General features: G+C 38.8%; 1 protein-coding gene across 1 annotated transcript in view; it reads left to right on the top strand.

Annotated features, from left to right (window-relative positions):
* clybl (citrate lyase beta like) overlaps positions 1 to 23,947 on the top strand; it is an 84,329-nt gene extending 60,382 nt beyond the window's left edge. The window contains exons 3-8 of the mRNA XM_084724053.1: positions 2,908 to 3,096; positions 11,167 to 11,268; positions 13,305 to 13,398; positions 14,169 to 14,336; positions 21,893 to 22,017; positions 23,564 to 23,947. Of these exons, the coding sequence (XP_084580179.1) occupies positions 2,908 to 3,096; positions 11,167 to 11,268; positions 13,305 to 13,398; positions 14,169 to 14,336; positions 21,893 to 22,017; positions 23,564 to 23,659 (774 nt within the window). The 3' untranslated portion in view covers positions 23,660 to 23,947. The remainder of the gene's footprint in view (positions 1 to 2,907; positions 3,097 to 11,166; positions 11,269 to 13,304; positions 13,399 to 14,168; positions 14,337 to 21,892; positions 22,018 to 23,563) is intronic.
* The last annotated feature ends 1,746 nt before the right edge of the window (positions 23,948 to 25,693 follow it).

Here is a 25,693-nt window from a genome sequence, read left to right as displayed (position 1 = left end):
GCTGCTAGTATATCAGGCAGAGGATGGAGCGGCAGTCTATTTGATCTGTGAATGTTATAAACCATGCTTTTTGATCGTTTCTGGATTGATATTTATTTAGTTTGGTCAGGGATCAATGTGAGTCCTGGCATAAGAGGCAACCAGCAGATCAATTTTCTCCAGCCACCGTGAACCAGCGAGGGACAGACCGAATTTTATCCACCAAGTAGCAGGTTTATGAAGAGTGAATTATGGCTGCGTAAATCGCTCCATCCGTTTTAAGTTACCACAATACAGTTACGGTTCTATCTTGGCTTATGAGAGCGGCAGTAAGAGAGAGGTTACAGCAAAACTTGAGTAAGAGTCAAAGATCACAGTGCACTCGTCATACGGTGTGACAATCCCTCTTGTCTCATTCAATGAGGCAAAAGGCAGACACAGATGACACACAGCAGTCCAGCCCGCTCATGACCCCTATTAAATCCGAGCAAATCTTTTGATATGTACTTTGATACCATATTTTATTGATACTGGAGGGGTGTTCATAATATCAAATACAGTTCTGCATTCCAGGAGATCAGAGCGAGGGCTGTTTTGTCTCAGAAGCTGTCCCGTGACCCTTGAGGGGTCCTCATAAGCTCACGTACAACTGAACCGAGGTTGACTCTAGTCCACTTTAGTTTTTACAAGAGAGTGTGATGTATGGGCTCTCCCTGTTATACAGTATCTGTCTACAGTTTCTCCGTCATGCACACTTCAGTGATCTGTCTACTAATGATCAGCCTGTTTTTTTTAATTGTAAATCCAAAGCATTTGGATCATCAAGTTCCCATCAAGAAGGGCTGCAACTATCAGTTATTTTCATTATTGATTAATCTGTCAATCATTTTCTCGATTAATTGATTAGTTTTTCATGAAATGTCTAAAAAATGGTGGAAAATGTTGATCACTGTTTTCCACAGTCCAAGATTACCTCAAATGTCTTGTTTGCCCTCAACCCAAAGATAGATTCGGTTTACTGTTGCAGACAACTAAAGAAACCGGGAAATAGTTATGTCTGAGAAGCTGAAATCAGAAAAAAAAAAGATTAAATGATTAATCAGTTATCAAAATAGTTGTGATTACTTATCTCCACCAGCTATAAGTCTATTGGGGATCGTGTCTGTGTGATAAATGGACCTGGAGCTTGGACATAGCTAATCTTGCAAACAACCACAGCCTAATTTTTTGAGCATATTCATTTCTGGGATTCACTATTTTTTAAAAACCTTGAAAAACCTTTTTTTATGCCCCTATGTTCATGACAGCCGTGGCTATAGGCATCATGTTTTTGTTTCATTCCATTCTTTTGAACGCGATATCTCAAGAATGCCATGAGATAATTTTTTTCAAGCTTGGCACACATGTTCACCTGGACTCCGGGATGAACTGATTAGATTTTGGTGGTCAAAGGTCACTGTGACTTTGCGTCCATCCCACTCTTGTAAATTTTAAGGGAATTTTTAAGAATTTGGTGCAAAAAACACTGGGAGATTTTTTGCAAGTAATGAGTAATCAAAACAAGTTTTGACCATTACTCAAGAATTCCTGTGCTAATTAGGACAAAATTTCACACAACTGTCAAATAGGATAGAAACAGTACTGGAGAGAAATTGTGCACATATAACTAGTCACATATTGTATTAAATTACAAAATTAATGTAATTGTAATCCATTACAGTTACTGACAAAAAATATGTAATTAAATTACAGTTACTAATCAAAAATATTGGTGATTACAAAGAGGTTATATCCAAATACTCTTTGTTGGTTGCCTGTTGGAGAGCTGCAGTCTACTGAGTGACTTCATCTAATTTAATCGCTGCAGCTCTGCCATCCTGTTCCACAATGACACATTTGCCACTAACCATCTGTGCTTTACTTAAATCACCCAATTCATGACTAAGCATTTCCGCCTTAACGGTACACAATAATATGTATCAGTTTGAATATTTTGTAGATTAGTTTTAGTGATATTAGTGAAAACTGGAAAAAAAAAAAACGAAATCCCAGTTTGAGCATCTCCACAGCACACACACAAGCACTCAAAGGCTCCAGCCTCTGATCTGACCTGACAACTCCTAAGCTACCGTTTCCTCATGCTGCTTAACTCAGACCACATTTCTCCCAGAGAGCCTCTCTCCTCTCACTAGCCGGACTTCTCTCCCCATTCCATCCCTCTTTCTCTCCATTCTCAAAGCCCAGCATCTGGTTTGAATATAGCGGCGTGTGCTACTGTGTTACCGATAGAAGCTGGGACTGTAGGCTTCTCTTTGATTTTTTTTTCCCATCCTCCTCATCTCTCTTCCTGCTCAACTCATACAATGCCTGCATTGAAAGAACAAAGTTGAGTGTGCAGCTTCTGTTTTGTTGATTTGTGGCATACTGTATAAAGATGAATTGCAGGGAAGGGAGAATACAGATGTGCTGTGTTGTTTTGTGTGTGTTTTTTAATATATCAATATTTCATCTTGATATTTTTTATTCCATATTGATGTGTGCTTTGTAAATCACCCACTTTGATTACACATTATTTGTATCTGAATGTGATGTTTATTTTTATGACCATGCTTAATGGGCAATATCATTTATGTGCAACATTTCCTTGAAGGAAATTGGACTTGCAGTTTTTTTTTTTGGTGAATGTTGAATAGAGCTAGAACAAATCACCAATTCACAACCTTTCTTCAGTAGTTTTTGCTCCATTTAGTGTCTTATTTATATATTCTTCATTAGTCATCTCTCACTCGCACTCACTGTGCTTGCTTCTAAGTATTGTATTTTGAATCTTGAAACTCCATTATTAGTTATTCTGAAGCACTGTCTGACCAAGTGTTCCACATTAAATAATAATGATTTCTGCTTGTGTTCTATACTCCTGTGCTGCAGACTGAGGCCAGAGAGACCATTCCCAGGATGTTAGCAGAACTCGACCTGGGCCGGACGGAGAAGTGTGTGAGGGTGAATTCGGTGTCCAGTGGCCTAGCTGAGGCTGACCTGCAAGTCATCCTTCGGGCTGAGGTGCTACCTCCTGCCATCATGTTGCCCAAAGTGGAGGACACGCAGGAGGTGCAGTGGGTAAGTTACAAATATTGGCCCATCTTTCAAGCACTCCTCTAGCATTTTTAAAGTCAAAGAGGGCTGAACTGAGCAATCTGAAAGCAAATCACATGTAACCACTTCCTAAAAAAACAAAACATCAAGTTGAAATACATGCAAAAGCTAAATAAGACTGTAAAGTACCCATGACATGTCTCTCTTTCACCTCTTGGTGTCTTTTTAAAAAAACACAGTGGTGCTCTTCCACAAAGTCATGGAGTAAGAGGAAACCACGGGAATCTTCAAAGCAATCATAACAAACTTTTCCATTTGCCAGTAAAAGTGGGAATCGATCCCTGTGGCAGGACTCGGGGACAGACAGTGTTTTTCTTGGCTGCTGTTCAAGAAACGGATGACATTTCTTCGGATTAACTTCAGAAGCCCGATAGCTTTCTGTAACAACACAACGGTGCCTTCTGCCACTGCTGAACTTACTGGAGACGGTGTCATGTTGTGGCTAAGAATTAATTTAATCAAGCATCAGTCAGACAGATACAACAAATGGAAATAAGCCACTAACCTGCATAATGTTCTGTTATTCACGCACACCTTTGAATATTCTTCATATTGAAAATGTATTTCAACCACATACAACCACATATTTTGCAAAGTCGAACAGCTATCTTCCCAGCTACTGTGGTTCTAGTGTATGTGAAAGATGACAAATCGATATATACAAGTACAAAGTCAAAGCAAGTGAGACAGCAAATGTAACTTCTTGTCATTTGGTACTTAAAGATCTTCCCTGATTAAGACAGGCAAAAGTGGCCCAAATCTGATTTTTCCTGCGGGGTCATATTTGACTCAGATCTGTTTTTTTTTCATGAAACAGCACAAATCAAATCCAATGAATTCTCATCTTTTCACTTCTTAACTGGACCATTTTCATGTGCGGTTCTAAATCAGATACAGGTCAGATTTTTTGCAATGCGACTTAAGTGTGAACAGTTACATCGGGATTCATGCGACTTTTATGTCACTCATTCATCTGAAGCGTCTTACCATGAGACTCTTGTGGAGAGGTGCTGACTGATGTACAGGGTTTCTGCAGGCCCTTAAAAAGTGTAAAATAATGTAACGAGTTTGACAGTCTTAAAAATTATGAAGTGAACGTTACTTTTCATAAAGTTGCAATAAAACAAAAATTAAACCTTTGTGCTTTTTGCCAGAATTGATGTGAAATAAGTCTTGAATCACATTCATATGGTCTTAAAAACATGTTATGAAGTCTTAAATTTAAATTATTGATACTTGTAGAAACCCTGGGGGTAGTTAAAAGTAGTGTGGAAAATAAAAATGGTTCCTGAGAAGCCTGTCACGTCACAGTCCCACTAGTCTGACCTGCTAGATGTAGTCTGTGGGTATAAGCCTGCCATTGAATGATTTGTTTCAGTTGGTACTGAGGCATCCGCTATCTACATTTTCAAAGTCCCCGGGAAACATCAACTAACCTTAGAGATAGCAACCTGGCAGATTAGCACCTGGGATGCTAACAGTATGAACGTAAACAAGCTAGCAGCTGTAACCTTTCTTTTGTCTTGATTATGTCAGTGCTCACCTCCTGACATGCAAACGTTCCCCCTGACACCATTTTGCAGGGGTACTGTTGCTGCATCCTGGGTCCGGTGATTAATTTAGGGAAAAAAAACAAGCCAGGGTGTTTTTTCCCCCCATAGCAGAATGTGCATATGTGGAGCCAGAGCTTTTCCCAGTGCTGAACGCTGCAGAGATGGGTCTGGCTATGCAAGAGTACAGTCTCACCTCTCTTGGCTTCGACTCCGCATCCACACACCTCCGTACGGAAGTAGCAGCCATTGGTCCCAAAAAGCCATAATTGAAAGTTTGGCTTTCTTTCTACTCGTTTTGTTTATCATCTTCTCACAAATTTACTTGCATCTACTGCAAATCAGTCTTTGTTATTTTTCTTTTGCGCCTGGAATCTGACATTGGCTACATCTAAAACACTGTGTGAAGACGCAAACAAAATAAAATCAGGTCTGAGCAATAAATCAGAATTGAGCTCCGAGGCTTGTAGAGTAGTGTAAGTGTGCAAGCTTTTGCACGCTTACTATGATCATTGGTGATTGCACATTTGAAATTGTTACCCACTATTATTGTCCTTAAGTTTTGTTTCTTATAAATTACTGTTTGCAATTTGTCCACACTAACTGGACCTGTGCTCTAGTTAAAAGGTGTTTGTCTGGGCTTGGCCATCCCTCTGGCTTTCTATAAAGGGGCGCTGTACGGATGTCAGGTCCTGAAAGGTCAGGAGACAGTGACATCATTAATGCGGGCCTTTCAGATCAGCTCCATATGGTTCACTTAACCAGGAGGAAGCAGGTTGCTGTCTGCCTCCTTCACTGTTTGTGTCTGAATACAGTTCAAAGGTGCTTTATTCATGTTCAATTCAAGAGTACCCTTTGCTAAAATTGGTCACCACTTGAGTTGTTTGTTTTTCCTTTTTTTGTTCCCTTTGCCCTCACTTTCACACAGAGGCAAAAAGTTTAGCTGAGCGTTTATTAAGAATGGGGTTTGTGATTAACCAAATAATATTTGTCAGACAGAGAAAGAGAGAGGGAGAGAGACAGAGGGGTAATCAGTAATGAAAAGTGGGTGTCTGGTCTTGTGTTTCCCTCAGTGTTACTGTATACACATACACACACATGCACACATATGCACTCAAACATGGTCTTGGGGCAAGAGCAGGAAGTTTTTAACTAGTGGTTTTAATTAGAACACATCTATTTCCTGCTACCTTTTCTTTCTTCCCAGCATAATTGCTGACAGGTGTTCAGTAAGTCTCTCCCTCAGCTCAGCCGTTTCTGCCTTTGCTCTTTTTTCCTCTCTTAACAAAAAAGTCAGTTTTGTTCTGCATAAATTTCTTCTTTTAAAAACCACCCACTAGGGATGTAACAGTAAATTTATGTTCGCAATATCACAATAAAAAAGGGTCCCAGTACTGTAACAGGCTATGATCTTATTACATTATATGATACATTATTTTACATTATTGTGATATTACATGGATATATTATTTTATTTTATGCTGCAATATTACTTTTATTAATGCAGATATACAAACATAATTCAAGCATTAACTAGTAAAAACAATTCATGCCAACTTTTTGCTTAGATCATGGCTGGGCTAGTTTTATTTTATTTTTTATTAAAGAAGAAAAGCAGAAGTACTTTAAGTTAAAAGGATTTTGTTCAAACAAAAATCCCACATCAGATCTATTATTTAGTAAAGAGCATTTTTTCAAGTAATCATTTGGTGGTTTTATCGTACGTGGAGTTTTTGGTGTTGTAACATCCACAGTATGGATCTAACAATATATTGAATATCGCAATATGGCAATAAGAAAATGTCTATATACTGTACCAGAGTGTGACGATATCTACCACGATATTTTATGGTTATTTTAGTTTGTTTTGTAAAAGAACTGCAAGTGATTGTATTGTTTTTGTTTCACAATTGTACATGCATTATTCAAAAATGCATTGCTGAAGACAATTCATGCCAATCTTTCTTTCTGGTTGCTTTTATTTTATTTCATTACAGAAGGAAAGCAGAAGCACTTTTAAGTGAAAAGCAAAAACAAATTTTGTACAAAACATTTACACATCAGATTTATTATTTATTAAAGGCCATTTCTTCAAGTCATTATTTTTCTTGTTTTTTGATTCGCAATAGATATCGTATTGTAGACTTTTTAGGGTGGTATTATTGTACCTAGAGTTTTTGGTATTTTTACGTTCCCACCATCCACTATTTATTATTGTTATTATTATGAAAAGCACTGTCATCACATTGAGAGCTCTAAAATTCAGATTTTTTCAGCCAGTTTATGTATTTGTATATGTATAAATGCTTAAGCTTTGTTGCGTAAAACACTTTTAAAATCGGTTTGCGCATTTGACTTGCAGTGTGTTTTGTCATCTGTGTTTTTGTGCTCTTGAAACAGAGTCTGTAGCTCTTGTTGGGACCTTGATTTATTCACTTGTGGTCGTCTTATTTCATCTTTGTCCCTCCAACTTTTTTTGTGTGTCCTCTTCGCACATGCTTCTCTGCATGTGTGTTCATATGTCCATGTTGTAAGCATGTGTCTGATTCTCTCCACTCTTGTAAGGCCACGCAGTAAATCCCTCACTTGTTTATTTTTCTCCCCTTTTTTTTTATTGATATTAGCACAGGAACCTCCAGACTGATTTGTCGCTAAAAGATGGACTTGCTTGTTTCCCTTTGTGTGGAAACCTTTAGCTCTGCCTTCCTCCTCTCCCCCTGCCCTTGTGTGACTGACAGGCCTTATTGGGCTATAACAGGCGTAACTCCCTCCTTTGTCTGAGGACAATTCTCACACAGATTCGGAGCCGTGTGCATTCTTTGCCCACCACACTATTTGGTGTGCAGTGGGACCGAAAGAATCGCACCCTGTCCCGCTCCTCCTCCTCTACTCCTCCTCCTGTCCCCTCCCCTCATCCCTTTCTCCGCTTCCCCTCTGTGAAATGAACACTTCAGCAGGCCGGAAACATTTAATCTGGCCCCCTTTTGAAGAAAATTAATTGAAACTTGTCCCACTATAGCCTCCTTTCTCTAGCTCCATCTCTCCCTCCTTCTCTTTTCATGATTGGGAGGCAAAACTGTCAGAGGGCTTGTTTGTAGCATGGCTTTGAATGGCAGGAAGAGGTGTTATTTCTTCCTTTTTCTTTTCTTTTTTCAATTTGGTAGTGAATAATATCTTAAAGGGTCCTAGGTTTGAGAGCCATTGACAGCTAATGGTTGCTGTACAGGCCTGAGGAACAGTGAATGAGCACTACAGTGGCTCTTATGCAGTGTAAATCAGGCCCTCAAAGTGAATAATAGCTGAAGAGGAGAATACAGCAGAAGGACAGAAACATGTAATCAGAGAGGCTTGGAGGCTCTTCATCCAGTGGTGCTGCATTGAGCTGTCATTTGTTTTCCTCCAGCAGAATCCAAACAGCCTGCGTGACTTGCTCGCACGCCGCAGCCTTGTTAGCTGTTGCGTGGCACAGCGTTGTTGTGGTGGTAATCGCTGTGTGTAATATTTGCTAGGTTTCCTCGCAACGGGCCGTGTCTATCTAGTTACCTCTGTCATCGAAATAGGTTTATCTACACCCTCTTTTCACACTCCCTCTCGGACCCCCCCACCACACACACCCCGCCCCTTCCTGTGTTTGCGAAGGAGGGGGGGATATTATGCTAAGCCCCCAGCGTTAGTTTTTATGTTGCCATAGCAGCCTTGCTCCCACAGGGTTGTGACCTCAGATGATTACAGTACAAAGCCTATTGGGTCTTGAAAACCTCTTTGAAGATGAAAAGTCTTTGATGGTTTGTATTTATGCAAATCTCTCAGATATGATTTATCCAACTGAGATTGAATGGAGAGATGATTAAAATTGCCCCTATTTTTTGAAATCCTTCAATGGAGGCCCACTCTTTCAGTTTTTGAGAACAAGAGTGGTGAGTGCGAGTGTGGGGGTTATTTTGCTCTTCATTTAGAAAAATAGCGGCGCTGTACCTGAGGTTATTTATATCTGTCTTTTTCCTGGCGTGTCGAAGGGGGGGACATGGAGTTAGACATTTCTACTCTGAGCTTTTGCACCCTCTCCTTTTTTCCTGTTTTTTTGACTGGCTTTGAAAGGAAATATCTGAGGGAGGGGGCTTTTGTGTGTTTCCAGATGATAGATTTTGGAATTTGGGCTACCCCACTGGCAGTCCAGGGCTAGCTGTGAACTGGTCTGTTGGAAAAAATTGAAATGCTTTGGTCTTCAAAGAATTAAACTTGGTTTTAAAGCCCTACTTAGGTGAGCTTGCATATTAGCAGGAGTCGTGCAGAATAAAGGCCTCAGCAAAGTGTCACATCACACTCTGATTGTTGCTCCAGTCTCCCTGTTCCCTGCCATGGAGGTGGGGGGGGTTGCAAAACAGAATAATGTAGGAGTAAAACACACTCAAAGACATCCCAAATCTTGTTTCTTCTCCCCTTTTCTGTATTTTGTTTCTTCTTTGGTTTTTGCCGTGTGTATGCATGTGCTCGTGCGTGCGTGTGAGCATTTACATGTGTGCACGCTCTCAGGGGAGCAGATGCTGCAGTTGTGCAGAGCCTGTGAAAGAAGGTAGAGCAGAAGACTTCAGACGAAGGGGGAACCCTGGTGATAATGTAAAATATTTCATTTCACCCGCTTTTGTTGCTGCTCTCCTGTGCTCGCTCTCTCCGTTATTTGAACCCTCATAGATGTGTTTCTGAATAAGGACCGAAATGGGAACAGTGCAGGTAATAAAGGTGTCAAGATTCGTATCAAAGTGAGTTTTTGCACGTTAGGATTTATTTTTTTTTCTCTTTTCTGTCTGTTTTACCCCACAGTGGATTTTGAAAGATGTGTCATATCACTTATGTATTTTTTTTACATTTTTGTCTTCCAGTTTTAAATTCACTCTGACACACCAGCTCAGTTTCTCAGTATAAGTTTGCTGTTTTTTCTCGTTCATATAACTGATATTGCATTGATAAGTCCACCGTGGCAGCTACACTTAGGCCTGTAGCTACCAGTGAGGACACTGAGGTCATGTTTAGTTTTTTTCCAGGATCTTTTTTACATTTTTTATTTGGCTTATATGTTTGAAAAAGTACAAATTAAAGTGATGAATTGCAAAAACTTTGTTGTATCATGTTGTGGTGTAAACAAAGGTTATATGTCCAGTGATTTCTACCAAACCATTTATCTGTTATTGACTGACTGATAATAAGAAATACCTTGTCTTTTTATTTTATTGTGAATAACAATTATATTTACATTATTTTATTTCTTATTTTAGAGGGCACATTAGGTCTATGAATTGGTATAGATTTAATTTAACTACCTTGAATCTGTGGAGCAATTTATTTATTTACTTACAATACAATTTGAACTTCCCTAAGTCAGCTGCTGCTATTGACTTTGCAATTATAGTTTTCTATTACAGCTGATTGTTTGGGTGAACTTGATTAATGAGTGTCAGAACACTTTCCAGGTGATTTAGGGTAAAAACCTGAGAGACAATGCAGCTGTGCACCTCTGCTCAATTTTATTGGCAGTCAAAGTATTTCAATAAGTTTTCAAATGATTTCAAAATTGCCCGTGTTTGTGACTTTGTGTTGGATTTTTGTCCAGTTTTCATCTGACATCATTTCCTCAGTCATAATTGTTGTACAGCAAATTTTACCCTTTGAAATAAACTCTCAGTGAGTTCAAATATACTCACTTTGTGTGTACATGTGACGCCGTTGAGTACACTTTAACTGTAAAATTATTGTAAATACCACGTCTCTATATATTGCATAACCATAAACATAAACGTAAAATTTAGCGCAAATATTACACGAACACGAAAATCCACTATAACATACAGTTTGGGAGGTACAGTGGCACTTTTACCTACTTCACAGACTAAGTTCAAATGAAGACTTATGGGTGTGGGGCTTAAAAGATGGATAAACACGAGGAGTAGTGTTGAATCAAGCTCCTCACTGCCCATTGAGTGAACACTGGAATATTACATCACCAAAGTGTGCTCCTGAACACAAGCTGTAGTCCAAATAAAAGAATGAACTCCAAAATTCTAACACTTTGACACTTTTCTGTCCAACTCCAGCCTATTTGCTGTGCATCAACCCCCCTACAAGGACTAGGACCCATGATCTTAGTATTTCTTAGGCCACACTTCACCACACACTCAGAGCAGGAATGTAAACAGAAACACAGTCGATCACAACATGATGTCTCATTTAACAGCCTCTACTTATGGAAAACGCTGTCACAAAATGAATGGATGAAGGTGATCACAAGTCTGAAAAGTGTTTTTATAGCAGCAGATTCTGTAGAGAATATATGTTCTCCAACAAAGCCCAAACATCTAATGAATGTGACGACTGTGATTGTACAAAGTAGCGAGAACAAATTAATTTATTGTGATTGTTTTGGAGGTTTATTGTTTTCTATCTACAGAAACAGTGGGTGTTGTTAATGAGACTGTCCCCGTGTGTTTAGTTTGTTGACAGGTTTCAGCACCACTTGAAAGGACGGCCACTGACAGAACCCGTTCGCCTGGTCACCTTTGTGGAAACCGCTGTGGGCCTGCTCAATTTTAAGGTAAATTACAAACAAACCCCCTAAAAACTGCCTGCGTAAGACATTTTGCTGTTTGTCCATTGTTCACTTTAGATTAAAGACTGTGTCAGCGAGCTGAGCGCTCCACGTGTCCAAAATGAAAGGGATTCAAAGCTTTCGGACAGTCTCTCAAAATGAGCCTTTTGAGTCTTTTTTTTCTCTGTGTCTGTCTCTGTGCGTCTCTTTCTATCCCTCTTCAGACACGCTGACATTTTTTAATTAGAAGTGTTTTAATATCATCATAGAGGAAAAGTTCTTAATGATATTTTGGCAAGCATCAAAGCAGTTCCTGTTATAGTACAGCACGACCTTCAGCTGCACGGGGAAAAGGGTAGGGTTTGGGACATTTGGGGAGAAACAAGCTGTCCTTCCATCTTTTGATTTGTCGTTTACGTCTCTCCACTCTAATTCTGTGACTGTTCGTGCTTGTCTGTCTGTGTGTGTGTGTGTGCGTGCGCGTGTGTTTTGATGGCAGGGGGTGCCTCTGTGTGCTTTCTTGAGAACACCCTGTATCTTTGCCCAGACTGAACCCCAGGTTACAAGCACGAGAAAAAAAAATCACTGTGGCACAGCTAGTGGTGAAATTAATTTGGAGGCCAACAAAAGCAGGAGACACATTCTTATTGTTTCACACTCCTCACCACAGACAGTCACATTCCAGATTTTCTCTTTTTCATTTTACTCTCCTCATTGATAATAATTGTGGACAGCGGTCTTGATGTTAACAATAAGGTTTATTATTGTTTGACATTTTCAGTGCAGCTTAGGTTACCAAAACAATGCCTGAATACCTCTCTTTAAAAACACAACGTTTAATGTCTTCATACACAAGAACATCTGGGATAACATACGTTCAATAATGAGCAAAAATAACAGGGATGATTTGATACTTTTTTATGTCGGATACTGATATGCAACCTCGAGTTTCTGCCTGTACTGATACCAACTCGATCCCATCTTTTTCCCAGTGATTGTCAAACATTTTCACATCACATTTCAATTTTTGCTTAAAGTTTAGGTTCTAATGTCAGCAATCTTTGCAACTATTATATAAACATTACTTCTACATGATGTGGACTACGCTTAGTTTAGTTATAGATGACATTTAGGGTTAATTACAATATTTATACATATTGAAGTGGTGGTCGAACATTCTGTCACTGTTTTACTTATAAATGGAATTACAGTGAAAATGATTTTTCGCTTTTTTAATGGGGACCCCTGGAACCCCCTCATGGACCCCCAGGGGTTCCCACACCCCCATTTGAGAACCACTGTCTTCAACAACTAAGCTATTACACTAATATATGTGTATGTATGCACTTTGCTTATCCTAGCAATATAAAAACCATTATGCTCAAACTGTGAAACAAATATCCTTATAGCTTTATGAAGGAAATACATGACATGACTCAGTTATGCAATACTGCTGCTTCTTTTTATTTAAACCTTTTCACTTTTAGATTTGATTTGATTCTGATTTTCATTTTTCAGCTTAGGCTAATGGTGATAGTACTTTTGGCTAGTATTCAGCCAAAACATATTTCAAATATTGAATCGTCTCATCTGTAAAAATTAAATCAGGAAGTAAGTGGTTGTATAATAAATAAACAAGGCTAAATCTGACCCATCATTCAATGCTCGATGTCAGTACTTTCAGACAAAGTTCGAACTTAACTGCTTCAGCCCTGAGTTTTACAGAAACATTTAGACTGGTGGTCTTAAAATACTGAGTTTTAATACTTGTTAACTGTCTCTGGCTGGCAGAGAGTGACGAGGCACCTGTAGTACTTTTTCTGTGCTGGTTTGGTTTTATTTACGTAGAATTTGCGTACCTGTAGGAGGCGTATTTAGCAGGTTAGTGTATTTTTATCAGTCTTCGTGGAAAGGAAGCTGGGAAAAATTTGAGTTTTGACAGATGTGTGTTCATGAGCATATTTCTTAGTAAGAAATCAGTGTCATGTTTTCATCTGTGTCACTTAAGCCAGCCTGTATTATTATATTTTTATTCTCTCCAGGCTGTGTGTGAGGAAATCCGTCAGCTTGCTCCCAAGGCTGGTCTCCACCATGATGGTGTGGTGTTTGGCTCTGATGACTTCTGTGCCAGCATAGGTAACTATTCCACCTTAACTTTCTCACTCTTTGTTGGCCACAAATCTGCTATTCTATTTTTCTGTCTATACTGAATTGTAAAATCCAAAAGTTTAATTACCTGACTGTAAAAACATGTCTTACTCTCCTTTCCCCTGTTTTGAATACACGATTAAAGGACTGCAGACAAAGTGGTTGAAAATATAGTATTTAATGGTAATTAGAGATGATTTGAGGATATATGAGTGTATTGTATCATGACATATTGTAACCTTTTGTGAATCCGAACTCTCCTTTTGAAACCCTGAAGTCACACAAAAGTACAAACAAACTAACAGATTGAGGCAGCAGTAGATCAACAGCTCCGTGTTCTGTGAGGTAAAATTATGGATTTTGCCCATGGAGTTTAGTTGGTTTGCAGAAAGTGATATTTGGCTTTTGTAACAGTGGAAAAGGCTGTTTGATAGTCAAGTAAAGTGGTGAAAATATTCTAAATATAGCAAACACTTATATATTATTATGTATATTGATTTTTTTTAGGTGGACCTTCTTTAAATATCAAATATCAATTGATTATCGGGAAGATTTGCTAGTCTACTGATAAGGAAAGAAATATTCAAATGCCAGATTTGTTTGTGTAGTTCAGTGAAATTTCCATCCTGGTCTTTCATTCATTTGTCCTTCACCCTAACCATCCCACCTCATCTGCACCTCTTATTTTCTTTCTTTCTTTCTTATCTGCCAGGCTCCCCCGAAATCATAACTGTGCGCCTCCATATTTTGTTCTCTAGGTGCCACACGGACGAAAGATGCCCGGGAACTCCTCTACGCAAGGCAGAAGGTGGTTGTAACCACCAAAGCGTTTGGGTTGCAAGCTATCGACCTGGTCTACATTGACTACAAAGATGTTGAGGGGCTGAGACAACAGGCCAGAGAGGGAGCTCTCATGGGCTTCACAGGTAAAGTTCCTCAAATCTGCTGCTGTTCCATCAACTAAGGTCACTTCAGTTCTTTAACACAGAAGTACACATGTTCTTTACTGAAGAAGAAGTGCAAATACTTGTGTAAAAAAAAGACTAAAAGTAGACGTACTGATTCAACTTCTTTGCTTAAGTAAAAGTGAAAAAGTTACGGCTCTGAAAGGTACTCAAAGTATAAAAGTAAAAATTAGTCCTCTTAAGGACATTTGAACTGGCAGTTTCAATGCAAAGCTAATTGAACCTCACCTTTCTCCAGGTCAAGTCTCCCTCTCATGTCTGTTTCATCTACGTCTTTTACATAATTTTTAGTCTAGTTTCGTCCGACATTTTTGATATTCAGTGATGGATACATCCAGGAATCGTCTTTCTTTTCCTGTTTTTGTCCCATCCATTTAGATTAAACTGGTCTTGATGTTGGGAAGGTGACGCACAATGAAGCAAAAATAAATATAATCAATAATTCCCCTCAAATGCATTTAAACAAAATGAAAAAGCAAGGAGTAGAGTTGTCACATTACCAGAATTTTAGACTTACGATATAATGCTAGTATAAAAAAATGATACTCGATACCTCTTTTGATACCGTGACAAAAAGAAAAAAAGAGTCCTGGGCACACAGAATATGATTATTATTTTCTTTTTTTTTTTTTTTACAGCTTAGCTACTTTCAAATGATAGTATCGTATTGTTTTTAAACTTGTGGCACTGCAAAAGTGTTGAAGTATTTGGATGGATACTTTTGACACCTTTGGAATGGAGGCAGTAAAAGTAGTAAGTTGTCAAAAAAATTAATCCTCAAGTAAAGTTCAGATTCCTGAAAACTCTACTCAGCTACAGTAACAAAGTATTTGCATTTCATAGGGCTGGGCAATATGGACAAAATCAAATATCACAATATGTTTAACAAATCCTCCATATCAATATTTATCAATATTTGTCACGATATTGTAGAGATGACCATTGGTGCTTTATGGATATAATGACTATGTGGGTAAAAGAAAATAACAAAACAGCTAGAATATTTATTCCATATATATCAATATCAAGATCTAAGATGATAAAGTCTCATATCATGATAGTAATATAATATTGATATTGTCAGATATTGGCCTATCCCGCCATGTCTGTCTTTATCAGTATCTGAGTATATTAGCTGATAAATATCAGCCGCAATATTATCTAATTTCACAGATTATGTTAAAGCATTTCATTTGAATTATTCTACAAAACTGCTCTATGAAAGCTGAAGTATATTTGTGAAGCTTCTGATGAACTTTACTAGAAAACATAAAAAAACAAGTCAGAATTGTTCTTTGTTTGTGTTGTAATAGTGATGGCAGTTAGATTTGATTCTGTTAGAGCTGTGGAATATTAAATCATCCATCTTTGCATAAACTACAGGTTAACTGCTTTTTAAATTGCAAAAATATGAAATTATCTGTTATCTTTACAGTACTGGCCATGAGAAGCTGGCAATTATTGGTTATTGGTACGGCTGAAAAAAAAAATCCATATTCTGCATCCCTAGTCTTCACTTTTTCACTAGTCTGTTGTTACTCTGTCTTTCTCTTTCTGTGTTCTAAGTGAGAATAGCATGTATGAATTATTCGCTAGTTGCTTTAAAGTGTGGTTTAAAAAACAGTGGAAGGATGCAGAACATCTCCTGGCTTTTCGTCTGACTGTGATATACTTGTGTTGTTTATTGAAATGAATGTCACACCACAAAATGACCATTGTGTGTGTGGTTTTAACAGGCTGCTTGTCTTTGTCTTTTTTAGCACATTAGGTGCCGCTGAAGTGATTTTGGAACAACACTGCCAGCCCTAAATGCTCGTCTGACATTTGTGTTTTGCGCCCACCGTGAATGGTCTGCACACGTGCACTCGGGTGTGCGTACCTGCATGTGTGCAAATGTGCGTGCATGTGCAAGTATGATAAAAGGGTGTTATTAGCAAAGAGTGGTAGCGTCTACTTTAACAGCGCTCTGTGTGTGTCTGTAGCCAGGCAACGCTTTCAGAATGTGTGTGTCTGTGTGCGTGTCTGTGCCCCGCAGACTGCATGTAACAGACCACAGAAGGCAGGACAGCCTGTTCCAAAGTGGATATTCCAGTCAGTCTTCTTATGCTGCAGCAAATATATTTATTCAGCTTTTTCATCCCTTGAAGACTGATTATTCCAAAATCAGACATATTTCCCACTGTGGTTGGGGTCCACATGAACTGTGAGGAGGGGAAAAAGAAGAACTGAATTTCATAATATATTGGTTTATTTACTATGTTGTAATGCTTAGATTTTTTTTCTCCTCGAATGTGAGTTAATAGGGCAGAACATCGTCAGCAATTAGTCAGCTTTTCACACCGGAAAGAAATGGAGAAAAAAAAGCGCTTCTTTTTTTTTTTTTTGCCGCTGCAAAATTGTAAATCCCCGAGCACACTCTCCATGTTGCTGTGGCCTCGACTCACGTTACCTGCATTTCATATCATCAAATCATCTTGTAGGGGAGCTTCTTGCTGTCTCATACAGCAACTTATTTTCCAGATGACCTCCTTTGCCACCTCTATTCTCTGGTGCTATGGGTTTATATATATATGTGTGTGTGTGTGTGTGTGTGTGTGTGTGTGTGTGTGTGTGTGTGTGTGTGTGTGTGTGTGTGTGTGTGTCTGTGTGTGTGTGTGTGCATTGCTGTGTGTTCATATCAGAATTATTCAGTGATAGCCACGTGAAGATCTCTGCTGTCTTTCCCTTGGATTGAACAATTTGACATCAGTCTCTTTGCAGTTCTACAATCAAGTATTTACGTGCTGCAGTGTGTTATATGTTATATTTAGTACCAGGGTTCCTCAAGTCTATGCACATAATCAACCCTTTTAATTGTTTTCACTTATTCAAATCAAAGATTTTGAATCAAAATCATTTTGGGGTACCACTTTACCCTTATAAATGATTCATAAATGGTTTGTAATTAGGTTAATAATTAGGTTGTAAACACTTTAGAAATTATTAATAAGCTATTGCAACACATTAGATTAAAAAGGGCTGCAGGGACCTGTTGCTTGTCTAACAGTTAGCCCACATTTATCTGTAGTGTTAAGCCTCAGATCTGATTGCTCCTTAGTTTACTTTATCTTCTCCATCAGCAGCACATCTGCCTGTCAGCTTTATCACATATTTGTTAATAAGTTACATACATTTAACCACCCTCAGCATATCTTAATAGCAGGGTTCAACATTAATATGTTTTTTTTTTTTCATTTGCCTGGTCAGGCAAATTGGACAGAAAAGTGTTTTATCATCTGTAATTAAATAACAACAGACTTAAGTCATTTGTCATATTTAATCTAGGGCTGCAATGTCTATAAATTATCAGAAAATAGTAAAGAATGTTCAGCCCAGTTTTTGTAAGTACAAGGTGATGTCTTCGAATGTCTCATTTTGTCAGTCTATAACCCAAAGATATTCAGTTTAATATGATAATAAACAAAGAAAAGAATGCTCCATATTTGAAAACAGCATTTTCTGCCACGTTGCATGAAAAATTACTTTGATGATTAATGATTAGCACAATAGTTTAATAGTTTAATTATTTTTTTACCACTTGCCCGGTGAGGCAAGCACGTTGCCAGATTGTACTTGCCCAACAGTGCATTTTACTTGCCCTGGGCAAGCAGGCAGTCCTTACTGTTGAGCCCTGAGTGGTCAAAAAGTTTCTTCTTGCAACATATGAAATGACCAGATTCAGTCACAAACCTTGGCAGTATTTTTTACCTCAACATTTTCAGCATCCACCGTTTTGCACTTTAGAATAAAACTCCCTTTTGCCAATTGTGAATGTTAGTTACTCAGTAAGATTAAATGGTAGTAAGCACCAACTGTATCCTGCCAAACAGTGAGCTCACACTGATGTATGAAAACTGTTATAACTTGTTCACAATTTTTAACAATGATTTATGAGTGTTTACAACCTAATTAATGACCTATTGTAAACCATTTATAAGGGTTAGTCTTATTGTAAAGTGGTACCGATTTTTGACTAATCTGTTTTTAGCAAATAGAAGTTCATAAAAAAAAAAGCTTGATGTCCATATGAGGTAAAATAAATAAAATGATGAAAGCAGCCTGTTGATGAATAAATGGTTAGATTTGATATAGAACAGAACCATCCAGAGCACTGGATTAGTGGCTTACAAGCCATGGGCACTCTGTATAATCTTAGTTAGTAGCTATTACTGTCCCGAGTGTGCTTAAGCAATAATACGGTGCAGCCAAAAGCCTCTACCTGTGCAGTAATTGACCTTGGCAGCACCTAAGCCGCATACAGCACCCATTAGCGCTGAGCACAGGGCACACTGGTGAAACACAAACACCCGGTGCTTCTTACTGGTAAACAGGAAACCAAAACATTGACAAGTATTAAATCTGTCAGAGAAAGGTCACTCATTTGTGGGCTTTAATTGTTAATTCACCTTGTTTTATGTGCTGCAAACTACGTGTTGCTGCTAAGACTCAATGATCCTCCTAAAAATGTTTGCCTCCCAGAAATAGAGAACAGTTCCACACAAAATTCTCTGCTTTCAGGGACCACATTTCACTTCCATCCCCGGGACCCTGCCCCATCATTCGCCTGAGAGCACTTTGCTAAATAGCAATCCTCCAATGAGATGCCAGCACCACATGGCAGGCTGGGATTGGCTGGAGGGCATGAATGATGCATTTTAGGAGAACCAATGGGTTGTAACTGAGGGCACCTGAGTCACCCTGTCTGTTTCTTCGCTCTGTCATTCGCCTGTTGTCCTACACACACATGCACGCACGCACATACACGCAAACACACAGCCTCTTTGAGTATATTTAAGCCTGCCAATTTCAGTGTGGAAACATGCTCCCTTCTTCAGCCCAGAAGTAAAACAGGTGGCAGAGGAGGGAATACACACTCCTCTTGCCTCAGTCCTCATAGAATACACACACACACACACACACACGCACACACACACACACACAGGTTGTTCCATTGAAACAGATTATTAAAGCAAAAAAAAGGAGAACCAAGTACTGCAGACCAGGTGATGCACATACACTCACTCGCACATACACACACACACACACACACACACACACACACACCTACACATACACATTTCCAGCATGGCCCTGGGGATTCCTCAGGCTCCGACAGAAAATGTGCAGCTACAGCCTCTCTGCTTCACACACACAGGCCTCCAAGCATTCGACACACAAACAGGTGCCAAATGTCACATTTTGTTGCACACACACTTCCCTCAATGGTACCTATTAATCATAAGTTGCAGTTTAATGAATTATGTTCTCTCATCGGTAATTGTTCGAGCCTTCAGCTACAGTGTGATGATTGTGTAACTGCTGTGTGTGTTTTGCTGAGGTTAACTGGGGTGAGCGGAGCTGGAAGAAGGGAGTGGGTTCTGTCCTCCCCCCTTTTTCCTCGCATCTCCTCCTCTCTCCTGGGCAATTTTTTTTTTCCCTTGCAGGCCGCCTGCTCGGCCACCTTGAAGGATTTGTTGTCGGCGACAGAGCTAAGCCCTAAAGTGTCGAGTTCCTGCTGGCTGCCGCTGAGCCGTCGTTCTCACCAGACGTTTCATAACCTTAACTTATCACTACAAGTTTGATCTGCAAATGTACACAGGATTATGTCTGTGGCGTTAGCCCACATTTAACTGAGAGGGAGTGGGAGCAGGAGGGTGAGGAGTGTGTCAGACGGAACTGTAACTCCATGTTAGGCGTGTGTTTCAGTTGGACAAAAGATGTAGCAGTTTTCTAGAAATTGTACAAGAGCAAGTAGGGCCAGGGAATATATCGATATTATATTGATATCATGACATGAGGCTAGATATAATCTCAGATTTTGGATATTGTTATATCGTGATTTAGCAGAAGTGTTATCTTTTCCTGATTTATAAGTTGCATTAGAGTAAAGTGATGTAACTTTCTGAACTTACCACACTGTTTTAGCTATTCTGCTATTTCCTTTACCCTATTAGTCATTATATCCACATTATTGATGATTATTTATCAAAAATCTCACTGTGTTAATGTTTTGTGATAGTGGTCATCCCCACAATACTGTCCCAATATCAATTAATATCGAGGTATGTCGTCAAAAATATGACGATATTTGACTTTGTCTATATCATCTCGTCTGACATTTAGTACTGTTGGGTAGCTTAATCCACAGCAATGCATTATGTTGTATCCAATAATCACTATTTGTGATTTATGGTATGTTATTTTAGAGAAAGTGTGCGTGTGTGTGTATGCGTGTGTGTATGAAGTATTGATTTTATTGTTTGCTTATATTTATATTTTCATGTTTACAGTGTGTATTTTATATTGTATGACTTTATATTTGTATTTTGCTCTTTTGCCTGCATGATTTTATGTTGTATATTAAATGTTGTTTTTTCTGTTTACAATTGTGGTAAAGCTTAAAAATATGAAGATATAATTTATAAGCCATTTTGCCCAGGCCTAAGAGCAATATAAAATGCAATTACAGAAAAGGATTTTCTTCGTATTACTAGTAAAGGTGCATGAAGAAATGTGTTTATCCATTTGAACATGGTTATAATAAATATAACACTTGTTCTAAAGATAAGTTATCTTATTCTATGCAGTTGTCTTGGCAGTTTGTAATAGTACTTGTCTGTAGGACTGCTACGAACAGTTCTCTGTATTATCAGTTAATTGCCTGATTATTTTAATGATTAATAGATTAATTGTTTAGTCTGTAAAATGTCACAAAATCATGAACAATTTATAATATCCCTCAGCCCAAAGTGATGCTTTCAAATTACTTATTTTGTCCAAACTAACAGTACAAAACACAAAAACTCAGAAATCACAGAAATAACAATGAAAAGCAAAAAATCTTTTCATTTAATTGTTTGACATTTTTGCTTGAAAGGTGAAACTATTATTCGATTATCAAGCTAGTTGACTACTAATTTTCTTTTGATCGACTAATCAATCAGTCGACTAATTGTTGAGAGCTGTGAGGCTCTCACAGGTTGTTCTGTCTTCATCAGATTGCTGCTGTGGACAAAATCTGTCACAATATAAAACTTTCTTGGAGGACACACTAGACGTCCTTCATGATGCACAGCGTCCTCTGGTCCTGTGCTGGCTGTCTGACTCACCTCAGTGACATCGGACATACCGACACATAAACACACACACACACATTTAGTCTCCTGTATGTCCTATGTCTCCTGTCTCATTGCCTCTGTGCCCAGCTGCAATCCCTCCCATTTCCCAGACTTTTTATGTTTTTTTTTTTTCCATCCAGTTTTGTACAGCTGTTTGTTCAACAGTTTTCATAGAGAAAGATATTTTGTTTTTATAATCAGGGAGGGTAATTGGCACAAACTGTGTTATTGATAGCTCTGTGACAACAAGTAAAAACGTTGTTTTTTAATTTCATTTGAAGCCACAGATTGCCTGCTGTTGTCATTAGCATATTTCACTTTCTCTCTCTGTGTGTGTTGTGTTTCTCTGTTCATGTGCAGGTAAGCAGGTGATCCACCCCGGGCAGATCCAGGCTGTGCAGGAGGAGTTCTCCCCCAGTCCAGAGAGGGTCCAGTGGGCCAAAGAGCTCATTGCTGCTTTTGACCAACACCAAAAGGAGGGAAAGGTAATGTTCACATCCTCTACCAAAAGAGTTTAAAAAAAAATTTGGTCACACATTATAATAAAGGTACATGAGTTATAATGAATTCATACATGACTTTAAGCATGAAAGATCATGAATTCATTCATGTAGTACTTTATGAACGCAATCAAAGTTTCATGCTAGTTTTGGTTGTAAATTGCTAACCATAGGTGCTAATTGGTGAGACCATTCATGCCAGAATTTTTAGTAAAAAGTATATCAAAATGTATAATTTGAAACATGGTCTTATAGTTTGCCTATAAGTTAGTTTTGTATGCAAATGCAAGATGAAGAGGTAAGTGAAAAGGCACACTGCCTGATTGTTCTTGCTCATCATAGTTTGTCGGCGTTTTGTTATTTCACTCAGGCTACAAACTTATTTAAATGTAGCTTTGATTCTTACACAGAACAGAGATTTTTTTCCAAAATCATTTGAAAAATGCTCTGACTTCTCATAGCAATATTTTTTTGATAAATCCTGTCACAAATTAAGGGCAGGAGAAAGACATCTGATAAACTTGCGGATGTTTTATACAAAACTTGCCTCTAGCATGACACAATATCTGTGATTGTGTCTTGTTTGTGTACCCTGTCACACACCTCTGCAGTTCCAGATAATACATACTGTACAGCCCAGGGTGACTCTCAGAGACAATATAGGAAAAGGAGGGGACGGGGGTTGGGCCAATTAAGTGTACAATATTATTGTTCCTAATTTAGTGCATGGTTGGATCCTGTGTGTTGTGCTCTGTGGGCTATCTGCTGAGGTAATACACAATCTGCCCACACCTCTCTCCCTGCCAGGGCTGCTCCTACTAAGCATCGCCCGAGGGATTCATATCCTACCCATCCCTCTGCCGCGGTGTGTGTGTGTGTGTGTGTGTGTGTGTGTGTGTGTTGCTGCCTGCCTGTGTGTGAGTGAGGGTTTGAACAGTGAGCGGGGTCAGTCCCTTTGTCTTACAACACGACAGGTGCTTTTTCATAATTCTTCCCTCCAGCTATTGACTGCATTTTTCTGACTTGAGGTTTCTTGATCTTTTAAAGGAGTATTTTTATTCCAGAAGATGTCTTATTCTCAAATTTACTTTAGTGAGTTTCATTTTCTTCTGCAACATCCTGTTTGCTGCAATAAATTGCTATGTTTAATATTATTTAATACACATTAAAAACAGTGCTTAAAGTCTGGAATACAAATTTTCCGTATAGCAATCTACCATCTGCATCTATAACCAGTGGGGCTGCAATGTTTATTTTCATTATCAGTTAATCTGTTGATCATTTTTTTCAATTGATTAGTTGTTTGGTTTAGTTGTTTGGTTTGGAGTGCCTGAAAAAAACATCCATATTTAAGAAGCTGAAATGAGAGAATTTGGACATTTTTGGTTAAAAAATGTCAAAAAAACAATTTGTTTACTAAATGTTGCAGCTTTAGTGATGAGTATCCTTCATCAGACAATGTTCCATTCACTGTGCATGTCTGATTTTATGATTCTCTCTCTGCTCTCACCTCTGTTGTAAACCTGTTCAGGGTGCGTTCACCTTCCGTGGCAGCATGATCGACATGCCCTCACTGAAGCAGGCCCAAAACATCATAACTCTCTCTGTCGTGGTGCCAGAGGAATAACATGAGTGGTGAGAAGAAATTGGAGGAACCACACAACCAAACCCTGACAGGACAGGTCAAAGGGGACTGGAAGTGTTGCAGGTTTCATGACAAAAACGGCACTTTCAAGAGCTTATAAACTACGTCACCTGACACTAAGTGGAATTTGTGTTTTAAATTAAAGTTTAATTAATTGTTGAAATGTTTTGATTAAATTAATTTGATTGTTACAGCTGTTGCAGTGAAGCTGTGCTTTTAATGTGGAGCGCCAGTTTATATTTAAAGGCACGTTGTGTACATTCTGCTGCTGTGGGTCTCTCACACTAAAACAGTAACAGAAATCGTAGTTCGATGTCATGAAGTAGCATGGAATCATGGGAGTTGTCTAAATTTTTAAACAACCTCCTTTGCCAATTAAAATCAATGTGACATGACTTGGGCAGAAATCATGATCATGGACAAGTTACTAATAAAGTTTTATTTTCATAACATTTAGCCATGTTCACCAAGTTCCTTCCTCACTCTGGCAAGTCAGAAACACGCCGTTACCTTGTATAAATTCTGGACTTCTCTGGATTTGACTTTTGTTGGAAACATGTGGGATAATGTAAGTAAACAACTTTGCAAAATATATAACATAGGTCAGACATTTTTAAAAATTTTAATGATGAAATCTTATATATTATAGCTTGAAACTATAGCTTCAGGCGTTTTCAGTGATAAAAAATCTGCATGTAGCGAGCGACAACAGCAGATATCTACGTCTTGAAGGGGAGCGTGGAGGATTATTGCTCTGTGTGGGCACTTTCTTGGCACACTTTGCAGTGTGTGCACCATCATGCCACTCTCCACTGTGTGTGTGTGCCCATGCTTCCCATCTCTCCTAGGTCATGATGAATGCTCCCCCATCTCCACGGTCCAGGCAGCTGGGCAAAAGGGTAAACAAACACAACAAGCCACTGTTGTGGATCTATTCACCAGGCCCCAGTCTTCCAGTCAGGCCTCAGCCCCCTGCCCAGGGCCCGATTCTCAAACATCAAAGTCTCGCTTGCTTAGAAATCAACACAGATGGAAGTGCGTAAACTCACGATTTGGCTTTTTTTGTGTCACTCTCCTTAGTAAAGACATGCATCTTGCTCCGTGGCAGCTGCAAGCCTGTGGTCTTGATCGAGAAGGCGTGTGGCGTTCAACACACCATGACCTGTACAAAAAATAAACACTGCATACATGCACATGCTGAGTCAGTGTTCTTTACCTGATCTCTCATTTAACACAGAGTTTAACTGTGATTTTCTGCTGCTGTTTCGAGATTTGATTCACCTTTTTTGTTTTGTTTTGTTTTGTTTTATCAGCATCTTAAAAACTATCCATCAGTTTTAGATGGCTACTTTTACCAGTTTTAACTGGTTATGAAACAGTCTCAGTTTATTACTGATGCCTCTATATGACCTACAGAAGTTAAAACAATCATCTTCAAGAACATTTGCTATTTCTGTTCTATTTCTAAATACGTGTTCCTAATGTCTGGCACCAGGTTGGATTCTCTGTGAAATCAGGTGAAACATGCCCATGTTTACATTTTCACAGGTAAAATTACAGTGAGTTGCTTGTTAGACAGTTAAATGAAGCAGGAGATTTTTATGTAGATGATTTTACTTTTGATGTTATGTTTTGTGGTTATTACTGTGGAAAGTCTACCACTTTTGTCCACAGGGGCCTCCAAAGTCAACAAAATATCCAAGTTCCTTGTAGTAGCTTTAAAAAAATGAACTCCCTTAACAAGTTCTGTAAAGTCGTTCACAAATAAAAGTACACCGGGTCTCTGCGGAGCGCTTGTGCACGTCTGACTTCCAGAGACAGTGAAGTGGGTGTGATGTTGGAGTGAGACAGATTAGTGGCCATGTTGCTCCAGCAGACCAGGACCGAGGCTTTGTCTCTCTGACTGTGGATGGGAGGATAATTGGGGGGGTGTTGAATGGTTAATAGTGCCATTGGTGACCATGGTAATGAAAGGCACCATACCTCCCCTACCCCACCTCATCCACTCATCCCTCT

The sequence above is a fragment of the Lutjanus erythropterus genome, chromosome 8 (genome assembly GCF_056507025.1).
Source record: "Lutjanus erythropterus isolate fLutEry1 chromosome 8, fLutEry1.hap2, whole genome shotgun sequence".
In the NCBI taxonomy this organism is placed as follows: domain Eukaryota; kingdom Metazoa; phylum Chordata; class Actinopteri; order Lutjaniformes; family Lutjanidae; genus Lutjanus; species Lutjanus erythropterus.
This window is presented reverse-complemented; position numbering and strand designations above follow the sequence as displayed.